The sequence below is a fragment of the Lissotriton helveticus genome, chromosome 1_1 (assembly GCF_964261635.1).
Source record: "Lissotriton helveticus chromosome 1_1, aLisHel1.1, whole genome shotgun sequence".
Taxonomy (NCBI): Eukaryota; Metazoa; Chordata; class Amphibia; order Caudata; family Salamandridae; genus Lissotriton; species Lissotriton helveticus.
Genome location: NC_136057.1, coordinates 388324246 through 388347146, shown reverse-complemented (window position 1 = coordinate 388347146; position 22901 = coordinate 388324246). Strand labels below are relative to the sequence as shown.

The 22901-nt window shown below is 46.2% G+C and overlaps 1 protein-coding gene across 1 annotated transcript in view; it reads right to left on the bottom strand.

The window, feature by feature from the left end:
• Positions 1–22901, bottom strand: part of FKBP4 (FKBP prolyl isomerase 4) — a 503272-nt gene that overhangs the window by 193154 nt on the left and 287217 nt on the right. Inside the window, exon 6 of the mRNA XM_078673725.1 lies at positions 12121–12211. Coding sequence (XP_078529851.1) covers positions 12121–12211 — 91 coding nt within the window. The remainder of the gene's footprint in view (positions 1–12120; positions 12212–22901) is intronic.

Genomic DNA, 22901 nt, shown 5'->3' with positions numbered 1-22901 from the left:
CTTCTTTCTGGAAGATGAATGAGTCTTCTTGGAGCCCTTCCTCACCGGAGATCTTCCTCTTGATGACCTATGAGCTAGGCCATAAATGCGAATCCTCTCCCTGTTTTTTAAAGTTCTTCCTGACAGGTGTTCACAATGAGGACAGGTGCCTGGATCATGTTCCTCAGGCAGACACAGGATACAGACGTCGTGGTTGTCTGACTTGGCCTTCTTGTTGCCACAAGAAGGGCATTTGTCAAAGAGGGAAGGCATTTTCAGGAGAAAATGCTCACCAAATTGACTGAAAAAGACAGTATCTTACTTGACTAGATGTTAAATGTCGAGTAAGAACAAAAAATTGTCAAAAGTGAAGAGTTTTTCTGTCAAAAAACAGGAAAATTAGTGGAGCTGTGTAACCAGGGTCCTTCTCTGAAGGAGCCGGAAAGAACAACTGACCTAACTGTCACCCCTGAGGCATGATGGGATACTGTGGGTCATGAGTGCCTTAAAGGCACGGTGTCAGTTTATTGCTATGTAGCTACAGGTTAGCTTTTCAGTCTTTTTAGACTGTGTGTTTGCAATGCAGCCTGGGAGCTTTCTATGCTTCCAGTGAGTTATAAGAATTTCTACTGCTTTCTGAGCATTAAAACAGTTTCTAAAACAAACTGTGTTGTTTCTCATGTTTCTAATGCTTATTATTATTACATGTATGGTGGAAATTCTACACAGCATATTTCAGCTCTGTTTTTATTGGCTGCTATTGCATGTTATATATATATAGATGTATTTATATATATATATATGAGTATATATATGTGAGGCACATATAATATAGTGTTTCCGGGGTCCCGCACATGGGCGGGAATATTCTAATGCTTATGACTATTGATGAGGATCCCCTGGAAGAGAACTGCAATGGTGTAACCCTGTGTCCCTCAGAACCTGGGTGTATATCTAGAAAGTTACAGTGGTTCGGTTGGGAAATAATCACTTTACATCAGATGAGTGAATCAAAAATTAAACAAATTATACATTATACAGAATCACAGAAATGGCAAATTATTTTTAAAAATAATAATATTTACATTACATGTAATTGGAACATAAAAACACTGGCTAGGAGATGTTCGCAAAATTCTTATTTTATATGATTTGAGGCTTTCAAAGGTATTCACAAAAATTGAAAGGGCTGTCAAGGTGAGTAAATTTACAATTTTGGCTGCTGACCGCTGTGAAGACTTCCTTTGCTGCCTCTTCTAGCTCCTGTGGCTCCTGACCTCCCGCCTCCCGCCGCCCGACCCTTCCAACATCCCAGGGTGAGGCCGCCGAGTGGAGCGCGGTGGGGTTAAAAACTACATCCCCCAAGAGCCTTTGCGACGCTACTCGCGTCAGTTGCGCGCCAGGAGGCGCATAAATCAACAGTCACCCCGGTCGAGTGGGTGACTCCTGACGCAGTAAAATTTTGGCTGCTGACCGCTGTGAAGACTTCCTTTGCTGCCTCTTCTAGCTCCTGTGGCTCCTGACCTCCCGCCTCCCGCCGCCCGACCCTTCCAACATCCCAGGGTGAGGCCGCCGAGTGGAGCGCGGTGGGGTTAAAAACTACATCCCCCAAGAGCCTTTGCGACGCTACTCGCGTCAGTTGCGCGCCAGGAGGCGCATAAATCAACAGTCACCCCGGTCGAGTGGGTGACTCCTGACGCAGTAAAATTTTGGCTGCTGACCGCTGTGAAGACTTCCTTTGCTGCCTCTTCTAGCTCCTGTGGCTCCTGACCTCCCGCCTCCCGCCGCCCGACCCTTCCAACATCCCAGGGTGAGGCCGCCGAGTGGAGCGCGGTGGGGTTAAAAACTACATCCCCCAAGAGCCTTTGCGACGCTACTCGCGTCAGTTGCGCGCCAGGAGGCGCATAAATCAACAGTCACCCCCGTCTCGCGGGACGCCCGGAGCGAAGCCCGGGCAAAGGGCGGGCCCTCTGTGGCCCTCAGTGGCCGAGGTAGGCCGGGCTGGGCCCTGGTATTTCAATTTATTTTAACATAAGCATACGGATGATCTGCTGACAATCAACTCTGTGATCTGCTCCAGTGAACTTATTGGCTTCTTTCGGTATTCTAGTAGTTTTATCTTATAAATTGTGTGTTCTGATATTCGTGACTGTTCATTAAGCGTAAGGTCTATCCCCTAAAGAAGTATTATGTCTACAAAGAAATTACGATCCGGGAAAGTGTTAAGAGATAAAGTAGATGTCATATCTGAATCTGCACGTCTGAGGGAAAAATCAGAAAGTAGTGTATTAGTGAAAGGCCAGATGCAGCTGGAACATATTTGGGAAAAATCTGGAAATAAACTCGTAAGAGACCCAATAATTTTAAACTCTGGTCTATCGCCTCATTCACCACAAACCAAGTTAGTTACGGATTTAAACACCGTCGTGCTGACTGAATTAAATCAATCCTCTATCCCTCAAATAATGGACATCAACTCCTTGGCTCATGATCATAATACCTTCATTGAAAGAGAAAAGGAAGGTGAAGACTTTGCTGCTACATCCATCTCCACTAGTATCGATCTCGAACTTTGTGGTCGATACATGGATAAGAAACCCTTTGCCCAGGCTATGGACAGCAAAACTCCAATTAGAGCAACTCCATCTGGAATGCTTCTATACAGTAGCACTCCATCAAACAAATCTCAAGAGGATTTCTTAACGCATAGTGAATTGAAGTCTCCCCAATTAAACTTATCTGGGATTTGTTCCTTTGTTCAATCTAGCTACCCAAAAAATTAGAAACCAATCTCAGAATCTCTAATAGCGCTTGAACAAATATTGTCTTCTATATTGTTGCTCCTTGGTAAATTTGCTGTGAGTTCAGATTGTATTTTATCATCTGTGTCTGAGATATTGAAGGAAATGTTGACTAAAAAGGGTGCTAATGTTCCAACACCCCCCTCTGAATTGGTAGCTGAAAATATTATACAACCCCCTACCGAACCTGCAGTTCAGACTCCATCAAAATGTACTAATTCTGTGCAGGGCAATATTCCTATGAAGTTAAATGTTAAGGCAGACATCCACATACCCCCTAAGACCCCTGCCTTATCTGTCTCCGGACAGAGCAAATTGTCACAGCTTACTGTCAAAGATGATAGTTTGGTAGAGGCGGGGCAAACGATCGGAAATGATCTTTTTCCCATCTTTACTCATGAAAAAAAGGGCAGGGATGGATTGCCGACTCAGATTAAAACTAGAAAAGAAAAAACAAAAGGAAAAAATAGGAAGTTACTACGTAAATATAAGAAGAAAAGGCCAAGGCAAATTATTTTTCAAAACATAAGTCTTGAGGCACGAGAGGAGTCAGGTAATGGGGAAAATCCACTGTTGAATTCCACCAATACTAAGGTGATGAGCGATGCACTTAATGTCGCATTGAAGGATAATATGGTTGGGAGCAGTACAAAGGTGGTGATTTCACCTCATGTGCTACAAGCGCCAGAATCCTCACCTATGCCGGCTGATGGTATGGGGATTCCGCCGCAAGTGATAAAAGTATTAAATCCAACTGCATCCACTTTTCGCCCTCAACCAATTAGCGCTAGTAGCCTAGATATTCAACCAGTAAAAGGTGTAGCGCATTGTGTGGATACACTAATATTGGATTTCTTTCCGCTGTTTGATCAAGATGTAAAAATGAATAGGTCTTGGCTCCTCAATTGCTTTAAAGAGACTAATAACTTAAAATTGATTTTGTCAAATGATATTGACCTGGTTTTTCCAATAAAATCCAGTATTGGACAACGAACAAGAGTAATTTTTTATTCAAAAATAATTACCAATCTTGTTCTACAACAGGCGGAATTTTTCCAATGTAGAGGAATTGACGTATTGCCCTATTACAACAGGGCATTATCTATTGCCAATAGAGATAGTATAATTAATCCTGTACCTATACAGGATGATTATTACCTTGGTAATAAAGATCTAAAAATCTGGGTCTCAAAGGGCAAAAGAATGGTATCTCAGGCCCTGCCATTGCCTGAAAATACAGACGTCCCTCTAATAGAAGACAATCAAATGTGGAATTGGTTACCGGGGGCTTTATCTAGCAATTCCGCGAACACCCCACGACTCTTCCAACATCTTTAACAAGAATTTAAAAATTGTCTCCTGGAATGCCGCTGGTATGTTCAATTCCCCTGAGAAGTTTGACTTTCTATCTACGCTAAATGTTGATGTAATATGCCTGCAGGAAACGTGGTGTAAAAATCTCCCCTATGTAGGGAAAGAGTTCTTTGTTTTAGAAGCGCCTGCAAAACCTTCAAAAAAAGGCCATGCGAAAGGTGGAATTGCTTGTCTGTCATCCACCTCTCTTCAATGGCAATATACACATTTTTCTGACACTAGTAATCTCTTTCAATCTATAACCATCACTAATCTGGGCAAAGTTGGAACACGGTCCTCGTTTGTTATTTTAAATGCATACATTCCCCCTGAGGAAGGTTTTAATATAGTCATGAAGCGAATGTTTTCCTATGTAACAAAGCTATTGGATGCTGAACATCCCCCTTATATACTAATGGTTGGAGATCTAAATAGTAAACTATCTAATTCTACTTTAGCTAAGTTTAGAAATAAGTCTAAAGAAGAAATGTATAATATACCTCAAATGGCTTGGCCTCCTAAAATAAAATCTAATAAAAGAGGTAAGATTCTTTTGGAGGAACTAAGCCTCCTAGAAGGGCTTATTATTAATGGTAGAATGCCCTCGGATAGTCCTGCTCAGTATACACATGGCTCATACAGGGGTGAGTCTATTTTGGACTACGCCATTACGGATTTTGAGTCATTCCATTTGATTATGGATATGGCGATCACTCATTCTATTTTGAGTGATCACAAAATAATTAAATTGGCTCTTTCGCTAACCCCTTCTGAAAACAACTCTTGGTCCTTAAAGCATAAAGATCTTGCTATTGATCGAAGGTCGGGTAGATGCTTTTGGGGACCTACTACTATGAAGGATATACAAAGCCTCCTGGCCCATACTCTACTGGAACTTGAACAGTGGGAGGGTATAGAATTCCTACAACTCGAAAACCTTATTAAAAAAGTTATTGGATTCGCTAAGAAAAAGCGAATTGCTAATAGGCCACACTTCTCACCTAGTCCTCTATTTTTCCTGAATAGGGAGATAAATGCATTAATCAGGAAACAATATCTCAATAGAACTGAGGAAAATGAGTCTCTGCTAGCATTATTAAAACGTAGAAGAGCTAGATTGAGACTCAAATTGAAAAGAGAAAAGGAAGATCTATTGTGGATTAATTTGAGGGAGGCAATAACCTTTAATCGATCCAGAGAATTTTGGTCTATAATAAGGAAAGGTTGTGGCACTGTAGTAGCACCCCGTCCTATTGCCATTAGTGAAAAAGTTTGGACACTATTTGTAACTGCACTATATGCTCCAATTGAGGTAATGGAGGATATAGGTTTGGTGGAGATAAATGATATTCAAAATAGTAATCTCCCTACAGAAAAAACAATAGTTACGGCAATAAAGAGTATGCGCTCTACTGGAGCCATGGGTCCAGACGAACTCCCCATGACAATCATCAAACAGGATATCGCTTCTTGGAGTAGGATTCTTCTCCCTATATTTCTGGCCTGTTTTAGGACAAGAACTGTTCCTGAATCCTGGAGGGGTAGTATATTAATCCCCATATTTAAAAAGGGGGATCGGGAGTTACCATCTAATTATCGCCTAATAGCTTTGTTAGATGCCATAGGAAAAATCTTCGCGAAATGTGTTTTAATGCTTATCGTGGAATGGGCAGAAATTAATAAGATTTTACCAATGGAACAAACCGGTTTCCGTGAAGAACACGGAACGCTCGATAACTTGACAATGCTGCAGGTGATCAGTGACAAGTATGTATGCATCCGTGAGGGTGGCCTATATGCCGCATTTATTGACTTCTCCACGGCGTTTGACAAAGTGGATCGTCCATCGCTGTGGAGAAAACTGGCGGCATTGGGTATGCCAGGATACTTACTTGCATTGGTTCGTTCTCTACATATGAATACATGGTGTAAAGTGCTACAAGGGGGTGAAGAGGGTCTTACTTCACTAATTCCCTCCCAAAATGGCCTTAAACAAGGGTGCATATTGGCACCTATATTATTTTCCTTGTATATGGCTGACCTCCCAATTTTTATTTCATCATGTGAAGGAGTGGCACCGAAAATTGGAGGAGCTGCTATATCTATTTTAATGTACGCAGACGATATTCTTGTCTTGGATTTGACCCCGAAGGGTTTATCTAATCGACTGTCTGCATTGAATGAATTTGCTGTAGCACACCATATGAAAATTAACACATCAAAAAGTAAAATTATGTGTATTTTTGGTAAGAGAAAATGCAGATCGAGCAATTATAAGTGGTCAATTGGGGGGCAAAGACTCGACGTTGTTAAAACTTATCCTTTCTTAGGCAAAATAATATCAGCGAATCTCAGTGAGACTCCCCACATCGAACATAACTCCCGTAAAGCATTGTCCCATGGAATGGGGCTATGTTCGTTGTATAATGCTACTGGGAAGAGACACTTCTCACTTTTTTTGGAAGTTTTTAAAGCTAAAGTGCCAGCTACTCTTTTATATGGAATAGAACTAGTGGGGCTGAAACATTGGGGATTCCTTCAAAAAATGGAAGGACGGGTCCTTCGAAAAATTACATCACTTAGTAATGCATGTTCTACCTCGTCATGCAGACTAGAATTTGGGCTCCGAAGCTGTTGGACACAGGGATTGGTGGCCCTAGTAAGATGGGTAGCATGCTTGGCTAGAGGAAAACCTGGTACTCTAAGAGAGCTTGTTAAAAAGGAGTTACTGGGTAATCTTAATGATTTTTCCTCGTTACTAAAAAATTTTAGGAAAGCTGTGGCCCTCCTGGAGTTGGATGAGAGTACCCTATTCTTACTTACTTCTTATGAACTTAAAAATTCATTAAAAAGAGCTTCGTGGGAGTTATGTTTTAAGTTGGATACTCTTGCCCAACCCAGATTATGTGCCAGGAAACCTCTCCTAGAGACATACACCCCCAAGATGGCCCAGCAATATTTGAGCTGGAATATTCCTCATGGAGTACGTAGGTTATGGTATCTCCTACGCCATGACCTACTCCCTCTTAATTTACTTTTAGCAAAATGGCACGGGAGTCCCATGATATGTAACTTCTGTGATGCCGCTGTTCAAGACCGTAACCACGTCTTGTTTATTTGCCCTGCCTTACGTTCTCTGCGAGTTAAGTGGATTAAACCTATTTGTTTACAATTGGGAATCTTAAATGCCAAATCGTTTATTCATGCACTTTACTGCCCTCCCAATGAATTGTTCTGCTGTAGAATTTTTAAATTTTTTAAAGGATTCTTAAATATTTATTGAGATTACTGAAATGTCGTCATGATTCACTTTAAAGCTGATAACTGTAGTATTTTTTATTGTTAATTATGTATGCTTACATATTTGCTTTTTTTATTTGTTATTACAGTATTTTGGTATGTTTAATTTCTTTATGTGGCCCTCGGCGAGAGCCAAAACATAATAAATAAATAAACTTTGAGTAAATTTACAAGTGGCATGTAATAAAGTGACAAAGGGTGCTCAGTGATGATGGTGCAGTGCATATCATGTGTACAAGGTGAGATTATGCACAGTTTAACAAGAAAACTAACTACAAGGTGGTCAGGATGAGAGAGGACAATGTCTCTGGTGGGCATCACTTTCGCTTGTAAATTTGAGCCAAGAGAATTGTAAGTAGCTGAACCATATGTATTCGTCGACGATTCTACCCTGACAATGCGCTATTTAAATGTCATAACAGGTCTTCTTCAGGACAAGGACGTTAGAGAATGACAGCCAGCAAGTGTCAGCAAAAATGATCAAAGGCAGAGTCTTTGATGTGAAGTAGTCTAGAACGATCTAGGAAATTAACGTGGGTGGTCCGTTGAGGAAACAATCGGCCACTGTGAGGGGTAAACATCCGATCCCAACTGCTAACCAGTTCATAATCCTGGCACGGCATACACGTATCACAGCAGTCTGGAGACCGACTGTCCAAAGTGCGATTAAGTACTGAACCCGGCTACACGTATGGGGTGGTTTGCACCTCCACCAAATCCGGCCCTCCAGGAATCTTATGCCCCCAAGGCTACCAGCCCCGACAGTCACACCAAGACCAAGGTGCTGCTCACTTCGTCACTACTGTATATTTTGTTGAACGGCACAGCTGGCCGGGAAATGTGTGTGCCAATGAGCCATGAGGACCCCAATTCCAGCCCCCGGGCGACCCCCAATAACAGGTCTGCCCAGACCTAGAAGCGCCAGAAGGTCTTCACACCAGACGCGGCTCACAGGTTTCTGTGAGGCCAATTCAGGCCCTTCCACAGCTGCTAGTGGTCTCGGGAACGTCCCCCAGCCGCTGCACGCAACTCCTTACAGCCGCACTCCAGGCCCTGGCGTCTTTCGGTGTATGGGCTGCTGCTCTAGTCGGAGCACCGAAGCGCCAGTGGTCATTCGCTGTGGATTTTCACCCCGGCGGGGCACTTAGTATTCCATGATGCCTACTTAGTCATCCCATCAACAGCCTTAAGTCCTGAATGCAGATGCCATCGGCCGCGCTCCTCTCTATGGGGACGTCCCCAACGTCTAAGCAGTGGTCGGCAAGGCACACTAGCTGTGCCGGAGTGGACCTAGGACGGTCTTGTGGCTGACGTAGAACTCAGTAGGCGGACCCAGTGTCTCCCCGGGGTTGGGCAAGCCCGGGAGGATCGTCAAGGTGACGAGAGAGTGTGATTGCACGCAGGATTAGTTACGTGCCAGTAGAGCTCACTTAGACCACGTCTGCCATGTTGGCCTGCTAGGCTCCACCCCCGCCCATGTTGTCTGGTTTGATGATAACCACCTTGCCAATGAGGTGAGGCAGAAAAGCGTTCATCGCTAGACGAACAGCTAGCAACTTGAGGTGACTGAAATGGAAATGGGTTTTACTGGGTGTCCAGTGATCCTGTATAGTCAACTCCTGTGAGTGTGCCCCCCAGCCCGTGAGTGATGCATGTTATTATGGTTCTCTGGAAAACTGGGTCTAGTACCAGCCATCCTTTTAGAAGATTGTGGGTATTCCACCACTGCATAGTGGTAAGCTTAACAGCTGAGCAACACTAGATCTTCCAGAGTTGACCCTGCGCTTGAGTCCAATGATATGCAAGGCTTCCCTGCAACAGGCGCATTTCGAGTTTGGCATAAGGTGCTATGACCAATGCCATGATGCCTAGCAGACGCATGACTGTTCATACGGTTATCTGCCGATGACGCTGACATTGTAAAATTAGTATCTAGAAGGATTGAATCCTTGCTGTATTTGGGTAAGCCAATCCGGTCTGCGAGTTGAGGATGGCTTCGAGATAAGGTTGTATTTGAAGAGGTTGTAGGTGGGACTTGACTGCACGGACTGTGAAGCTAAGTCGATAAAGTACGTTTATGGTTGTTTGAGTGTTGAAAACAGCTCTGATAGTTTGTACTGTTGATGAGCCAGTCGTCCAGATGGGAGTAGATATGAATGTTTTGTCTGCGTAGACCAGCAGCTACTACTGCTAGACATTTGGTGAACACCCTGGGGGTTGTAGTGAGCCTGAACTGAAGTATTTTGAAATTAAAGTGTTGTCTGTTTAGTACAGATATGAGGTACTGTTGATGGGCTGGGCGAATTGTAATGTGAAAGTAGGCATTCACGAGGTAGGCCATTAAGTCGCCTTTTTGTAGGAGTGGAATGATATCTTGTAGAGTGACCATATGGAAGTGCTCTAAGAGAATGCACCTGTTTTAAGATCGGAGGTCTAGGGTTGGTCTTAGGGACCTGTCCTTCTTGGGAATGAGAAAGAGAAGAGAGTAAACTCCGGTGCCGTGTTGGTGTAGTGGCACAGGCTCCATTACTCCCTTTTGTAGAAGAGCTTCTACATCCTCTTTGAGCAGATGTTGGTCTGTTTCCAGTCTGTGCATGTGGGGTGGAATGTTTGGAGGTGTTGCAGTGAGCGCCAGGCAATGACCATGTTGGATAATATCAAACACCCACTGGTCGAAGGTGATATTCTGCCAAGCGGGAAAGAACCGTTGAAGCCTTGAACCCAACAGGCATAGTATGAATGGGGAGGAATGGGAGGGCGAGGGGGAGAAGTGGCAGGTAAGTCAAGGCTTTGTAACTGATGGTTTATTGACACCGCCTCTACGTCTGGAATTATTTCCTATGTAGGATCCTTTATAATATACTCTTGGGGATGTATGCTGAGACTGGGTACGCCGAAATGAGGTGGAGGTGCTGCTGAAGTTCACCTTCTTCCTTGATGTTGGAACCACTTAAGAGTCTGGTGGCAGTTGGCCTTTTATGTATGATGGGTCGGTAGGTGACCGCTTACATTTTTTATCCACTTTATGGTATAATGACTCGTACTTCTAGTGGGTCCTTCAAATACCTGATGTATGTCTTAGCATACCTTTAAGCATCAGCAGGTATTGTGCCAAGTGTTGAGCGGATGAATGTGTCTCGAATAGGAAATCATCCTCCAGTGGTTAAGTGTGGAGCTGAACCTTATGATAACTAGCTACCCTTCCTATGATGTCATGGTATGTGTTAGTATCATCTGGAAAGATGATATCTGGAAAGATGTTTAGCTGGATACAGATCTGGATCCATATCTGCAGGTAGGTCTGTTTCATAGGTGTCCCACAGATTATTTTAAGAGGAAAGAGTCTTGGTCACCATCATGCCCATGGTCCCCAAACAAATTAATCGAATCCTGGGAGTAGTGGGTATCTGCAGAAGGTGGTTGAGTGTTTGCACTCGTGTCACTGGTGGTGGGCTAATGGGTGGTGAACTGGTGGCCTTGTCCACCTCTTTCTGTGCTTTGGTGGGCAGGCTTTCCAAGGCTTCATCAAATGTTAACTATCCCTTTGCTGGCTTTTCCTTTGTTTGGGGGAGGCGTAGCCATGATTCTACCTGTGTCAGGGTGAATCAGCAGTTGTTTTTGCCAGGCATCAAGATATCCTTGCAAAACATCAAGTACCGGTTCCACAGTTTTGGAGCTAACCTTCTGTGTGGCTGAGCTATGGGACTCCGGTTTCGAAACAGCTTTCGGCACTGATTGTTTCAATACAGAGAAGGTCTCTGGTCCAATGTTCTTGGTTTTGGTGCTACGGAAGACAGAGGTTTGGCACTGGGGCTCTCGATTCAGAGTCTCGACTCAAGGCTGATGACTGGTAGGTATGGGCATTGCGCTGTTGCTTTGGCACCAGTACAGTTGTTCGGTGCCAACCATGGCCCGAAGGCAGTGGTGACCTATGCTAGGGCTTCAGTCGGTCCAAACCAGAGGGTTTGTTGAGACTGTGGTGAGGATGGATGGGGATCAGTACTCACCGCTTGTCCCAGCGGAATATCCTAGATTTTGAGCTTGGACTCCGAACTGTCGCTGTGCGAGAAGGAGCCCTCATTGGCTGCAGAGGCCTGAGCGTGTGCCTTTTGATGGTACTCTTCGGATCCAAAAATGTCCAGTGTGTGAGAAACGGTGCATCTGGACATTGAGACATCTTGCACGCCGATCACGGGCGTCTCTTTGAGCGTAGGGCCTTACACACTCCTCAGATCGGTTCTTGCACAAGTTACACACCAGGTGGTGGTTGTGGCAACTTGGCACGGCAGCGTGGGCAAAAACGAAAGGGTGCCTGTTCAACCAGCAGAGTGGCATGGCCTTAACAGAACACGGAGAATAAGGATTTGCTCCGAATCGATGACAATACAGACGGTGATTGGTAGTTTTCCGACAATGTCGAGACAGAACAGAGGAGTCCGCAATCGAACCAGACAGTGGAAAAAAACAATCTAACCATGGAGTCAAGGACCATGCGCATTGCAAGCAAGTGGAGTCACCATGCCTCATGACTTGAAAGATTTCTTTGAAGAAAACCAACTTGCACACTTCCGAGCCCAACACTAAATGGCGGACTTCTGCTAAGCATGTTAATATACAGCCATACATGCCTCAAACATGATGTTCACAGATAATATACCAACACCAAATTTCAGGTCAGGAATCTTACCTTTTCAAAACTTTTAAGTTTTACTTCATATCGCAGCTCAGCATCCCCAGGGATCTGGAACTTTTCATTTCCTCCACTCCCAAAACCATACCTGAAATGGAAAACATATTTCGTCTGGAACAATGCACGTCTAAAATGACCATTAATGCACCGTTTAGTTTTTAGCTGAGAATGAAAGACTATAAATACGGCATTTAGCTTAACTCTTCCAAAACAAGGAACACCAATTATGAGAGCTTAAAATAAAGATTCCCTAATCAATATATCCGAAGGTCTCAAACATTGTCTCTAGTCCACTTCAACAATGTACCCATGAGAGTACCTACACAATGGAATAGGGAACAAAGCGGCAGAGTAGGTTTGTGAGAAGTTGGCCTGATATGCAGTGCTCACTATTCTAGTGATCACTATGTATCAGTCCAAACAACCCTTATTGATGATTGGTTGTAAGTCAACCTTATAGACCAGCTATCCTAGTAGCATGGATACGAGCAGTCTAAGGCTAAGACTCTAGAGGGCGTGTTAAGCCAGCTGTTTTACCATCACATTACCCCTTGAACACCAAGTGAAAGGACACCACACAAGTTGTTATGAAAATAAACAGATATTTATTTATAACAAGACTACCCTGAACTCTTTATGAGTCAGGGAGCTAAGCACACAACAAAACTCTTAAGAAAATACTTTAAGTCGCACAATTTACACAAATGCCCTAGGGGCACGAAAAACCATATATTACAAAAGTGGAATGCGATCTACTAGCAGGTAAGTAACTATTCTCATGGACTTTAGAAACGCTAGTCCTACAATGCTAAACACTTGGATTAGTTGCAGGAGGCCTGTGGACGTCGTGTGCAGAGTGGGAACTCTCACGCGTAAGGCGGGAAAAAGTCTATGGAGGCTAGCAGTTGCAAAGTTACTGTTCTCGGGCGAACCCGACTAGGTGGGTCGAAAACGGGAGTGGATCCGAACACTTAAGGTGTTGGACTATGCTGGAGCAGTAGCAATGTTGGGGAGATCTGGATCCCCAGAGGTTCCCTCTAAGGCTGGCATGTTCTCATGTAACGGAGAAAGCTTTCTGGCATCATATGTCTCTAAGAGACCTATCAGAAAGGGAATGGTGGGGTTAGACCCCTGCTTCAGTTTTCTGGAGACACAGATCTGTCTCATCTCCTGGAAACTGAGAGCTGCATATCTTGAAGTGACCTGTGGAGGGTCAACACTGACCAGGGGAGTCTCAGTAGAATCTCCCTGGGTAGACATGCTTTTCTAGTGAGGTGTAAGTGGTGCACTTACCTACACTATATGTTTGCCTACTGATCCCTTGCTAGAGTTGTAGTTTAGGGTGTGCTAAGCCCTAGGAGCTACAACAGCTGGTTCAGTAGAACTCAGAGTATTCTAAGCTAAGTTATATGTACCTTTAGTACTTATGTGATCTTTCACAAGATATTCTTAGGGCATGTGTGGTAAAACAACAGCAAGCTCAAATCCCACCGCTGCCACCAATGTGAGAAGTTGGCCTGATGTGCAGTGTTCACTATTCTAGTGATCACTATATATCAGTCCAAACAACCCTTATTGATGATTGGTTGTAAGTCAACCTTATAGACCAGCTATCCTAGTAGCATGGATACGAGCAGTCTAAGGCTAAGACTCTAGAGGGCGTGTTAAGCCAGCTGTTTTACCATCACATTACCCCTTGAACACCCAGTGAAAGGACACCACACAAGTGTTATGAAAATAAACAGTGTATTTATTAGAATCACAACAACCCTGTACTCTTTATGAGGACAGGGTGCTAGGCACACAACAAAACTCTTACGAAAATACTTAAGTTAGCACGGTATACACAAATGCCCGAGGGGCACGAAAAACCATATACTTAAAAAGTGGAATGCGAAATTACTAGCAGGTAAGTACAGTACTAATAGGCTTTGGAATCGCTAGGACTTAACTAGGGAATCGTTAGATTACTTCTAGGAGACCTAGGGGACTCGGGTGCAGAGTGTGCACTCTCACGCGGGATGCGGGACAAAGTCTATGGAGGCTAGTAAAGGCAAAGTTAGTGTTCACGGGCGAACCCGACCTGGTAGGAAGAAAACACCCTCTTTGGTTTGTTGGGGACCTGGTGAAGACTTCTGGTCATTTTGCTCATTCTTAACATTACCCTTCTGGTCTGCTTTCTTCTGACCACCCTGGTTCTGGTTCTGCTTGATCCTTGTCCTGACCCATTTGTCTGCCTTCTTTCCCAATTCTTGGGGAGAGGTCAGATCTGAATCCACAAGGTGCTGGTGCAGCAACTGGTTCTGACAATTGTTTAAAATTTGTTCTCTCATCATTAGATTATACAATCCTGTGTAATCTGTAACCTTGCTACCCAGCAACCAGCCCTCCAAAGCCTTAGTGGCACAATCCACAAAGTCAGACCAGTCCTGAGACTGAGTTTTCTGGGTGTCTCTGAACAGCAACCTGTGCTGCTCAGTGGTTAAACCAAACCCATCAACCAGTGCATTTTTCAGGACCTGGTAATTGTTAGCATCCTCAACTCTAGTAGTGAGGAGCTTATCTCTACCTTTGCCATCAAAGGAGAGCCACAGTATAGCTGCCCACTGACTCTGGGGAATGCACTGCACAGTGCAGGCCCTCTCCAAAGCAGCCATCCATTTCTGGATGTCATCCCCTTGTTTGAAGGGGGGCACTATCTTGGTCAGGTGTTTAGTATCTAAACCCTTCTCTTTTTCTCTTGGGAGATTGCTGCCACCAGTGGGAACTGTCCCACTCATCTGCTGCTCTCTAGCAAAGGCAGGCTTCTCTTTGGCCAGGGCAAGTTCTTCCCTTTCAATCCTCGGTTTAGCTTGTCTCATCCTTGCTTCATGCTCTCTTCTCTGAGGGGAAGTCAATCTCCTCTGTGGAGAGTGCCTTCTCCTCTGAGAAGAGGCATTAGAGTGCAGAGATCTAATGGAGTCCCTAGAAAGAGATCTATCTCTCCTAACTCCAAGGTTAGGCCTCATCAGGGTCAGTACTGGGGGTCCCCCAGATCCTTGCCCAAGTAGGTCTAAGTTGGCCCTAGTGAGTCTGCTGACTAACTCAGGACCCTTGTTTGCCTCACCCTCAGAGAGTTCCTCAAGATCCTCCTCCTCAACTGCATTTTGAGTGCCAAGGAGGTCTGGATCACCAAGGTGTCCCTCTAAGGCTGGCATATTCCCATCTCCCTGAGATGCTTTCCTAGCATCATATGTCTCTAAGAGACCTATCAGAAAGGGAATGGTGGGGTTAGACCCCTGTTTCAGTTTCCTGGAGGTACACACTTGTCTCATCTCCTGGAAACTGAGAGCTGCATATCTTGAAGTGACCTGTGGAGGGTAAATGCTTACCAGGGGAGTCTCAGTGGACTCTCCATGGTTAGACATGCTTTTCTAGTGAGGTGTAAGTGGTGCACTTACCTACACTATTTGTTTGCCTACTGATCCCTTGCTAGAGTTGTAGTTTAGGGTGTGCTAGGCCCTAGGAGCTACAACAGCTGGTTCAGTAGAACTCAGAGTATTCTAAGCTAAGTTATATGTACCTTAGTACTTATGTGATCTTTCAAATGATTTTCTTAGGATATGTGTGGTAAAACAACAGCAAGCTCAAATCCCACCCGCTGCTCACCAATGTGAGAAGTTGGCCTGATACGCAGTGCTCACTATTCTAGTGATCACTATCAGTCCAAACAACCCTTATTGATGATTGGTTGTAAGTCAACCTTATAGACCAGCTATCCTAGTAGCATGGATACGAGCAGTCTAAGGCTAAGACTCTAGAGGGCGTGTTAAGCCAGCTGTTTTACCATCACATTACCCCTTGAACACCAAGTGAAAGGACACCACACCAGTTGTTATGAAAATAAACAGATATTTATTTATAACAAGACTACCCTGACCTCTTTAGGAGTCAGGGAGCTAAGCACACAACAAAACTCTTACGAAAATACTTTAAGTCGCACAATTTACACAAATGCCCGAGGGGCACGAAAAACCATATATTACAAAAGTGGAATGCGAATTACTAGCAGGTAAGTAACTATTCTCAGAGACTTTAGAAACGCTAGGCCTACAATACTAAACCCTTAGATTAGAAGCAGGAGGCCTGTGGACGTCGTGTGCAGAGTGGGAACTCTCACGCGTAAGGCGGGAAAAAGTCTATGGAAGCTAGTAAAGACAAAGTTACTGTTCTCGGGCGAACCAGACTAGGTGGGTCGAAAACGGGAGTGGATCCGAACACTTAGGGTGTTGGACTATGCTGGAGCACCGGAGTACTCAGGTTACCTAGCCCAGGGGCTGCGGCTGCATAGGGTTGAAGTTGCGTCGGAAACCCTCGTTGAAGATCCAGGAGCCTGAAGAAAGAAGTTGCTGGCAGGCGACCAGTGAAGAAGTTCGAGGTGATCCAAGCCTGGATCAGGGAAGAAGAAACCTGTAAGCAGAGGGGACCAAGTTCTGAATCACTAGCCAGTGATTTGAGTGGGCACCAGGATGGCACCGGACGAAGTCACCTCAGCCAGGTGAGTGGGCGCTGCTGGGCTCTGCAGTCTCTCGGACCAGGAGGCGTTGTCGGCGACCAGGATGGAGGTGCGAGCTGTCCCAGGTTCTTGCTGTCGACGTCGCTGGACCTAGGATTGGGCAACAAGTCTTGGCAAATGCAAGGCCCACGCGGTGGACCTAAAATGGCGTCTTGAGTGGACCAGGAGGGTCCAGGGTGCTCCTCTTTTGGAGGGGAGCAAGGGCTAGTCTGGAGCAACCAGACCAGCAGTGTTTGTCGTCGTGGAGCGTCGTGAGAGGGCCACTAGCCAACGGGCAAGCGACCTGGACAACGCGGTTGGCAGCCAAGAGCAGAAGGGCCCCACGCAGATCTCGTGGATGCAGGGGGGCTGAACTTCGGTGCTGGAGCTGCTCAGGGTCGGGGCTTCTCTTACCCCAAAGCACTCAGTCGAGGGTCACTCGGTGGTCGTGCTGGACAAGTGTCGTGCAGTTCTGAAGATGGCCGGTCCCTTGAGGTCTCGTCGCACCCACGGATCACAGCTGGGCTGATGATGTAGGTTGAGGTCAGAGGTGCCAGGGAAGCCGGTTCTTGTCGTGCTGGAGCAGTCTTGATCCGAAGGAGAGACTGGCAACAAACCGCGATGCTTGGTTGGTGCCTGCTGCTGCGGGGTGACTACTCCTTAGTCACAAGGGAGAATCTTGGGAAGAAGTCTTGAGTTCCTTTCGTGGAAAGTAGTTTCAGGATTCAAAGATGATCTGATTTGGAAGGGGGCCAGTTCCTAACTTTATCCTGCAAAAAGGGGCTGGCACGCGACTAAGTCCTGCCCTATGGGTGGGACTAGGAGGGGGGTGGTTACACCCCTCTCCTTTGGCGGGCTTTCCCCAGATCAGGGGCTGGAGTGCCCCTGAAACTGGTTCCAGCCGGCCTATGCACAGTGAGCACCGGGGTGCCACTTGCAGTCACCTTCCTCTAAAGCCCTGCCTACCTAGGATACACAAAATCCTGTCTGGGACGGTGCTGGCAGCGCCCCTGGCAGGAAACCCTTTGTCCTTGCCTCCTGGGCTGGGAGGACTCCCAGCAGCAGGAGGGCAGACTTGTGTCTCGGTGGCAGCATCCATTTTGTGGAGCTAAGGCTCTGTCTAACTTTAACCGGGATTACAGGTTACATACATGTCGTGTCCCTCTAGAAGGGTGGAATGCTAACCCCGTCGCCAGAATTGGCGAGGGGTTAGTATTCCAATTCGTATGACACCTTACTCGACATGTTTTGATAAAGCGATACCAGAGTTGGCACATAACCGCGAGGATTATAATGCACTTAAGAGTATATGGTATGCGATATCATGGAAACGGCTAAGGGATAGATCCCGAAAGCCGCAGACAGGCTCAGCTCATGCCAGAGCACCATCTCACACGATTCCAAGCACTCTGCCTTCAGGATTGTCAAGGCCTGCCATAGGAGTGACTGATAGGAATATATGTGTCCATTTTAGGGTTAGATATAGGAATACTATATCTAAAGCAAAGGGTGATTACACCACCTTGCCCCAGCTGTCGTGCAGCCAGTTGTGTCAGATTTGGATGGCCAGCCAGGGGTGGCATAATACATGCTGCAGCCCCTGGTATGCCCTGGGTACCTAAGGTACACTATACAGGGACTGATAAGGTGACTCAGTATCCAATTAGATATGTACCTAAGGTACATGGAATCCATTTTACAGAGAGAGCAGTAGGCCTGGGGTCCTGAATAGCAGGGTCCCAGGTCAACTAAGTCAGAAAACCAGCAAAACACCAGGCAAAAAGTTGGGGCAACCATAGTCAGGGATCTACCTTCCTACAAGGTTCATATTCTAAAGTCAAGGCTTCAACACAAACCAACTGACATCTCTAACATTAAACTGTGACTGCACACGGTCACTGCTCCCTCCTCTCTGCATCAGCAGCCAACATGTGTTTGCTAACCATTTTTTTTTTTGCCAAAAGTTCACTAGAAGTTAAACAAAAATGCCATTTTACATTTAAGTTATCTCCTAAGGCGCATCCATGACATACATAGAGTTATCTTTCTTTAGGATTTTGTATGTCTTCCTCTGCCTTCTTTGGATTACAATTACTTTTTCTATTTTTTCACAGGTATCTTAGGACCGGATTTAGAGTTTGGAGGAAGGGTTACTTTACAAACGTGACTAATATCCCGTCTGCCGTTTTAAAAGTACCAATAAATAGAATACACTAGTAATATGGAGGATGTGATATCTGTCACATTTGTGACCGATCTGCCGAGTTCTAAATTAAAGCCCTTAATATATTAAGTTGCGTGTTCTCTTGTAAATATTTCATTCTCCTTATTACGTTAAATATCCCCAAGTACCACATATGGGATTTAGAAATATATAAGCACAAGTTACGAAAAACCAGTATTTGTAAAGCGCACAGCTACCTCCGAAGTGGTGTCCCGGCGCTGGGGGCCCTCTGGAAGATTAAGCGAGCTATTGCCCAGAGTCACATGGTGCTGGGCTGACCCGCCGGCACCGGGGATCGAACCGTGAACCCCGTAGTCAGGCACCCTGACCGCTGCGCCACACCTCTTCAACATATCTGTAAGAAATGAATATGCTACTCACCAGTATGCATCTGTTCTTGGCATGTAGGGCTGCTGACATTCATATCTATAGCATAGATCGCCGCCTAGTGTTGGGTCCGGATAATTGCACATTGTTGTCCTGGCAGAGTCTTCGAAGTATCACGAGATAGGTGGCTCCTCCCCTGGACTAAAGTGCGCATGGGCATCGACTCCATCCTCAGATTGTTTTTAGCCATTGTGGCAAAGATGGAGTGTAACAGTGTAAGCGATGGCCATGCTAAGAGTAAGTGTAAAAAAGTCTGCAGCCGCTACAGGCGCCGGGGAGGAGGGCGGGCGATATGAATGTCAGCAGCCCTACATGCCAAGAACAGATGCATACTGGTAAGTAGCATATTCAGTTCGAGGCATGTGGGCTGCTGAATTCATATCTATAGCATAGAGTACATAGCAGTCCCTCCATTAACGGCGGCCGCCTGTGCCAGCTGCAGAAGTCTGAAAAAGTGTTTTAAGAACAGCCTGCCCTACAGCTGCCTGCTGCTTGGAGTGCACATCTACACAGTAATGTTTAGTAAATGTGTGTGGTGTAGACCATGTGGCTGCTCTACAAATATCTTCCAAAGGGATATTACCAAGGAAAGCCATAGAGGCCCCCAACTTGCGGGTGGAGTGGGCTCTGGGAGGGACCGTCAAAGTGCGCTTAGCCTTGTGATAGCAAATCTGAATGCACTTAACGATCCACCTGGCTATACCTGCTTTGGAAATGGGGTTGCCTTTGTGCTGGGCAGAAAAGGCAACAAAGAGTTGTTGTGTTTTCCTAAAGTCTTTGGTCCTATCGATGTAGTACCTCAAAGCTCGTTTGACATCAAGAGTGTGGAGCATTCTTTCGGCCACTGTTTCTGGGTTTTGAAAGAACGCAGGCAGTTCAATGGTCTGGTTGATATGGAACTGCGAAACCACTTGAGGAAGAAATTTAGGGTTAGTGCGCAGCACCACCCTGTTGGAGTGAATTTGAATGAATGGTTCTTGTACAGTGAGCGCCTGCAGCTCACTAACACGTCGTAGAGACGTAATAGCATAGAGACGTAATAGCAATGAGAAAAGCCACTTTCCACGTTAAAAACTGAATCTCACATGAATGTAGAGGCTCAAAAGGTGGGCCCATCAACCTGGTGAGGACCACATTGAGGTTCCATACAGGAGCTGGCAGGGTCCTGGGAGGGATGACCCGCTTCAGCCCTTCTAGGAAGGCTTTAATGGCAGGCACCCTGAAAACGGAGAGATGCTGCCTGTTTTGGAGATAAGCCGCTATGGCGGATAAGTGTATCCGAATGGAAGCATATGCTAGATTGCATTTGTAAAGATGTACCAAATAACAGATGATGTTGGGAATGGATGCATCTAGCGGGTTGATGTCGTGTTCAGTACAGTAAATGACAAACCGCTTCCATTTTGCTGCATAGCAGGCTCTAGTGGTGGGCTTCCTCGCCTCTCGAATGATATCCATGCATTCAGGAGGCAAGTCAAGGTAGCCAAACTCTAAGACTTCAGGAGCCAGATCGCCAGGTTGAGCTGTTGCGGATCTGGATGCTGAATGTCGCCATGGTTCTGCGTCAAAAGCCTGGGCGTGAGGTGCAGCCGTACCACGGAGAGTTCTAGAAATGTGGTGTACCATGGCTGGCGTGCCCACGTAGGAGCAACCAGGATGAGTGTGATCGAGTGTTGCATTAGCTTTCTTGCCACCAGCGGTATGAGAGGTGCTGGGGGAAAAGCGGACGCAAATCTGCCTGACCAGTTCATCCATATCGCATTGCCCTGCGACTGTGGGTGAGGGAACCTGGCGGTAAAGCTTTGGCATTTTGCGTTTTCCCTCGTGGCGAACAGGTCTATCTCTGGATGACCCCACTGCTGGAAGTACGGGTGGAGTACTGATGGATGTATCTCCCACTCGTGCATTTGGTGGCTGTACCTGCTGAGCAGGTCCGCCATCTGATTGTCTGTGCCTGGGAGGTGTTCCGCCATGAGGAAGATGTTCCTCTGAATGGCCCACTTCCACATGCTCTGAGCCAGATGAGACAACTGTGGAGAGTGTGTACCTCCCTGCTTCTGAATGTAGTACATGGCCGTCATGTTGTCCGTCCGGATCAACACGACCTTGTTGCACAGATGTACTTTGAATGCCTTCAGCGCCATGAAGATTGCCATCAGTTCTAGGTAGTTGATGTGCATCTTCCTTTGCTGCATTGTCCATAATCCCTGCACCGTGTAGTGGAGTACATGAGCTCCCCATCCCTGGAGAGATGCGTCCGTTGTCAGGATAATCTGTGGCACAGGCTCCTGGAACGGTCGGCCCTTGCAAAGGTTGTGTGGATTCCACCAATGCAGAGAGTTGTATGCCCGACCGGTCACCAACACTAGGCCTTTTAACTGCCCCTGAGCCTGAGTCCACTGATGCGCCAAGCATTCTTGGAGCGGACACATATGTAACCTCGCGTGCGGGACTATGAAAATGCAGGAGGCCATCATGCCTATCAACTGCATGAACACTCTCGCAGGAAGCGTGTGTTGCGGTCTGAACTGTTGGATTAGCGACTGGATGTTGTTGATCCTCGCTGAAGTTGGCTGAGCCGTGGCCGCCAGGGTATCTATCGTCGCGCCCAGATACTGCCGCACATGGGCCGGCTGAAGGTGCGACTTTGGATAGTTTAGTGAGAAGCCCAGACTGTGAAGAAGGTGAATGGTGTGGGACATGTCGGCGGCGCACTGCTGGGCCGACTTTGCCTGAACCAGCCAGTCGTCCAGATAAGGGTAGACATGTACGTTCTGTCTCCTGAGGTGTCGCCAGACATTTGGTGAACACTCTGGGGGCCGTGGTCACTCCGAAAGGAAGGACCTTGAATTGATAATGCCGATTCTGAATGGTGAATCTGAGGTATTTCTTGTGTGATGGATGGAGTGGAATGTGGAAGTAAGCATCCTTGAGGTCCAAGGTTGCGAGGAAGTCCCCCTGAGTGAGTAACGGAAGAACTTGCTGCAGCGTTAGCATGTGGAAGTGTTCTGAGAGTATGTACTGGTTTAGGGGCCTGAGGTCCAGAATAGGCCTGAGGGACCCGTCCTTCTTGGGGATTAAGAAGTACAGGGAGTACACTCCTGTGCCTTCTTCCTCCACTGGCACGAGCTCTATAGCGCCTTTTTGCAGCATGACAAGAACCTCCTGCTGCAATAAGTGCAAATGCTCTGTGGACATAGGACGGTGTTTTGGTGGTATGTTGGGTGGAGTGGATTGAGCTCCAAACAATAACCGAACTGGATAAGTTTCCTGACCCACCTGTCTGTGGTGATGGCTTTCCAGACTGGCAGGAACTGCTGGAGTCTCCCCCCCGACAGGCGTGGAATGGTCGGGGGGCAGTGACAGAGCGTCACTGTTTGTTGGAGGAACGGGAGTTGTTGTTGCCCCTGCCTCTGCCCTTGGCGTTGTTGCCCCGATAACCTCCTCTACTTTGCTTGGGGTAAGAAGATTGCGCCCCACCTTTATTGAATTGTGTTTGCTGGGACATCGGCCTCTGGAAACACCCCATTGCCTGAGCGACGAAAAGTGCTCCCCCTAAACAGTTGGGACTGGAGAGCTCCCATGGACTTAGCAGTCTCGGTATCCTTCTTTATTTTTTCCAAGGTGGTATCC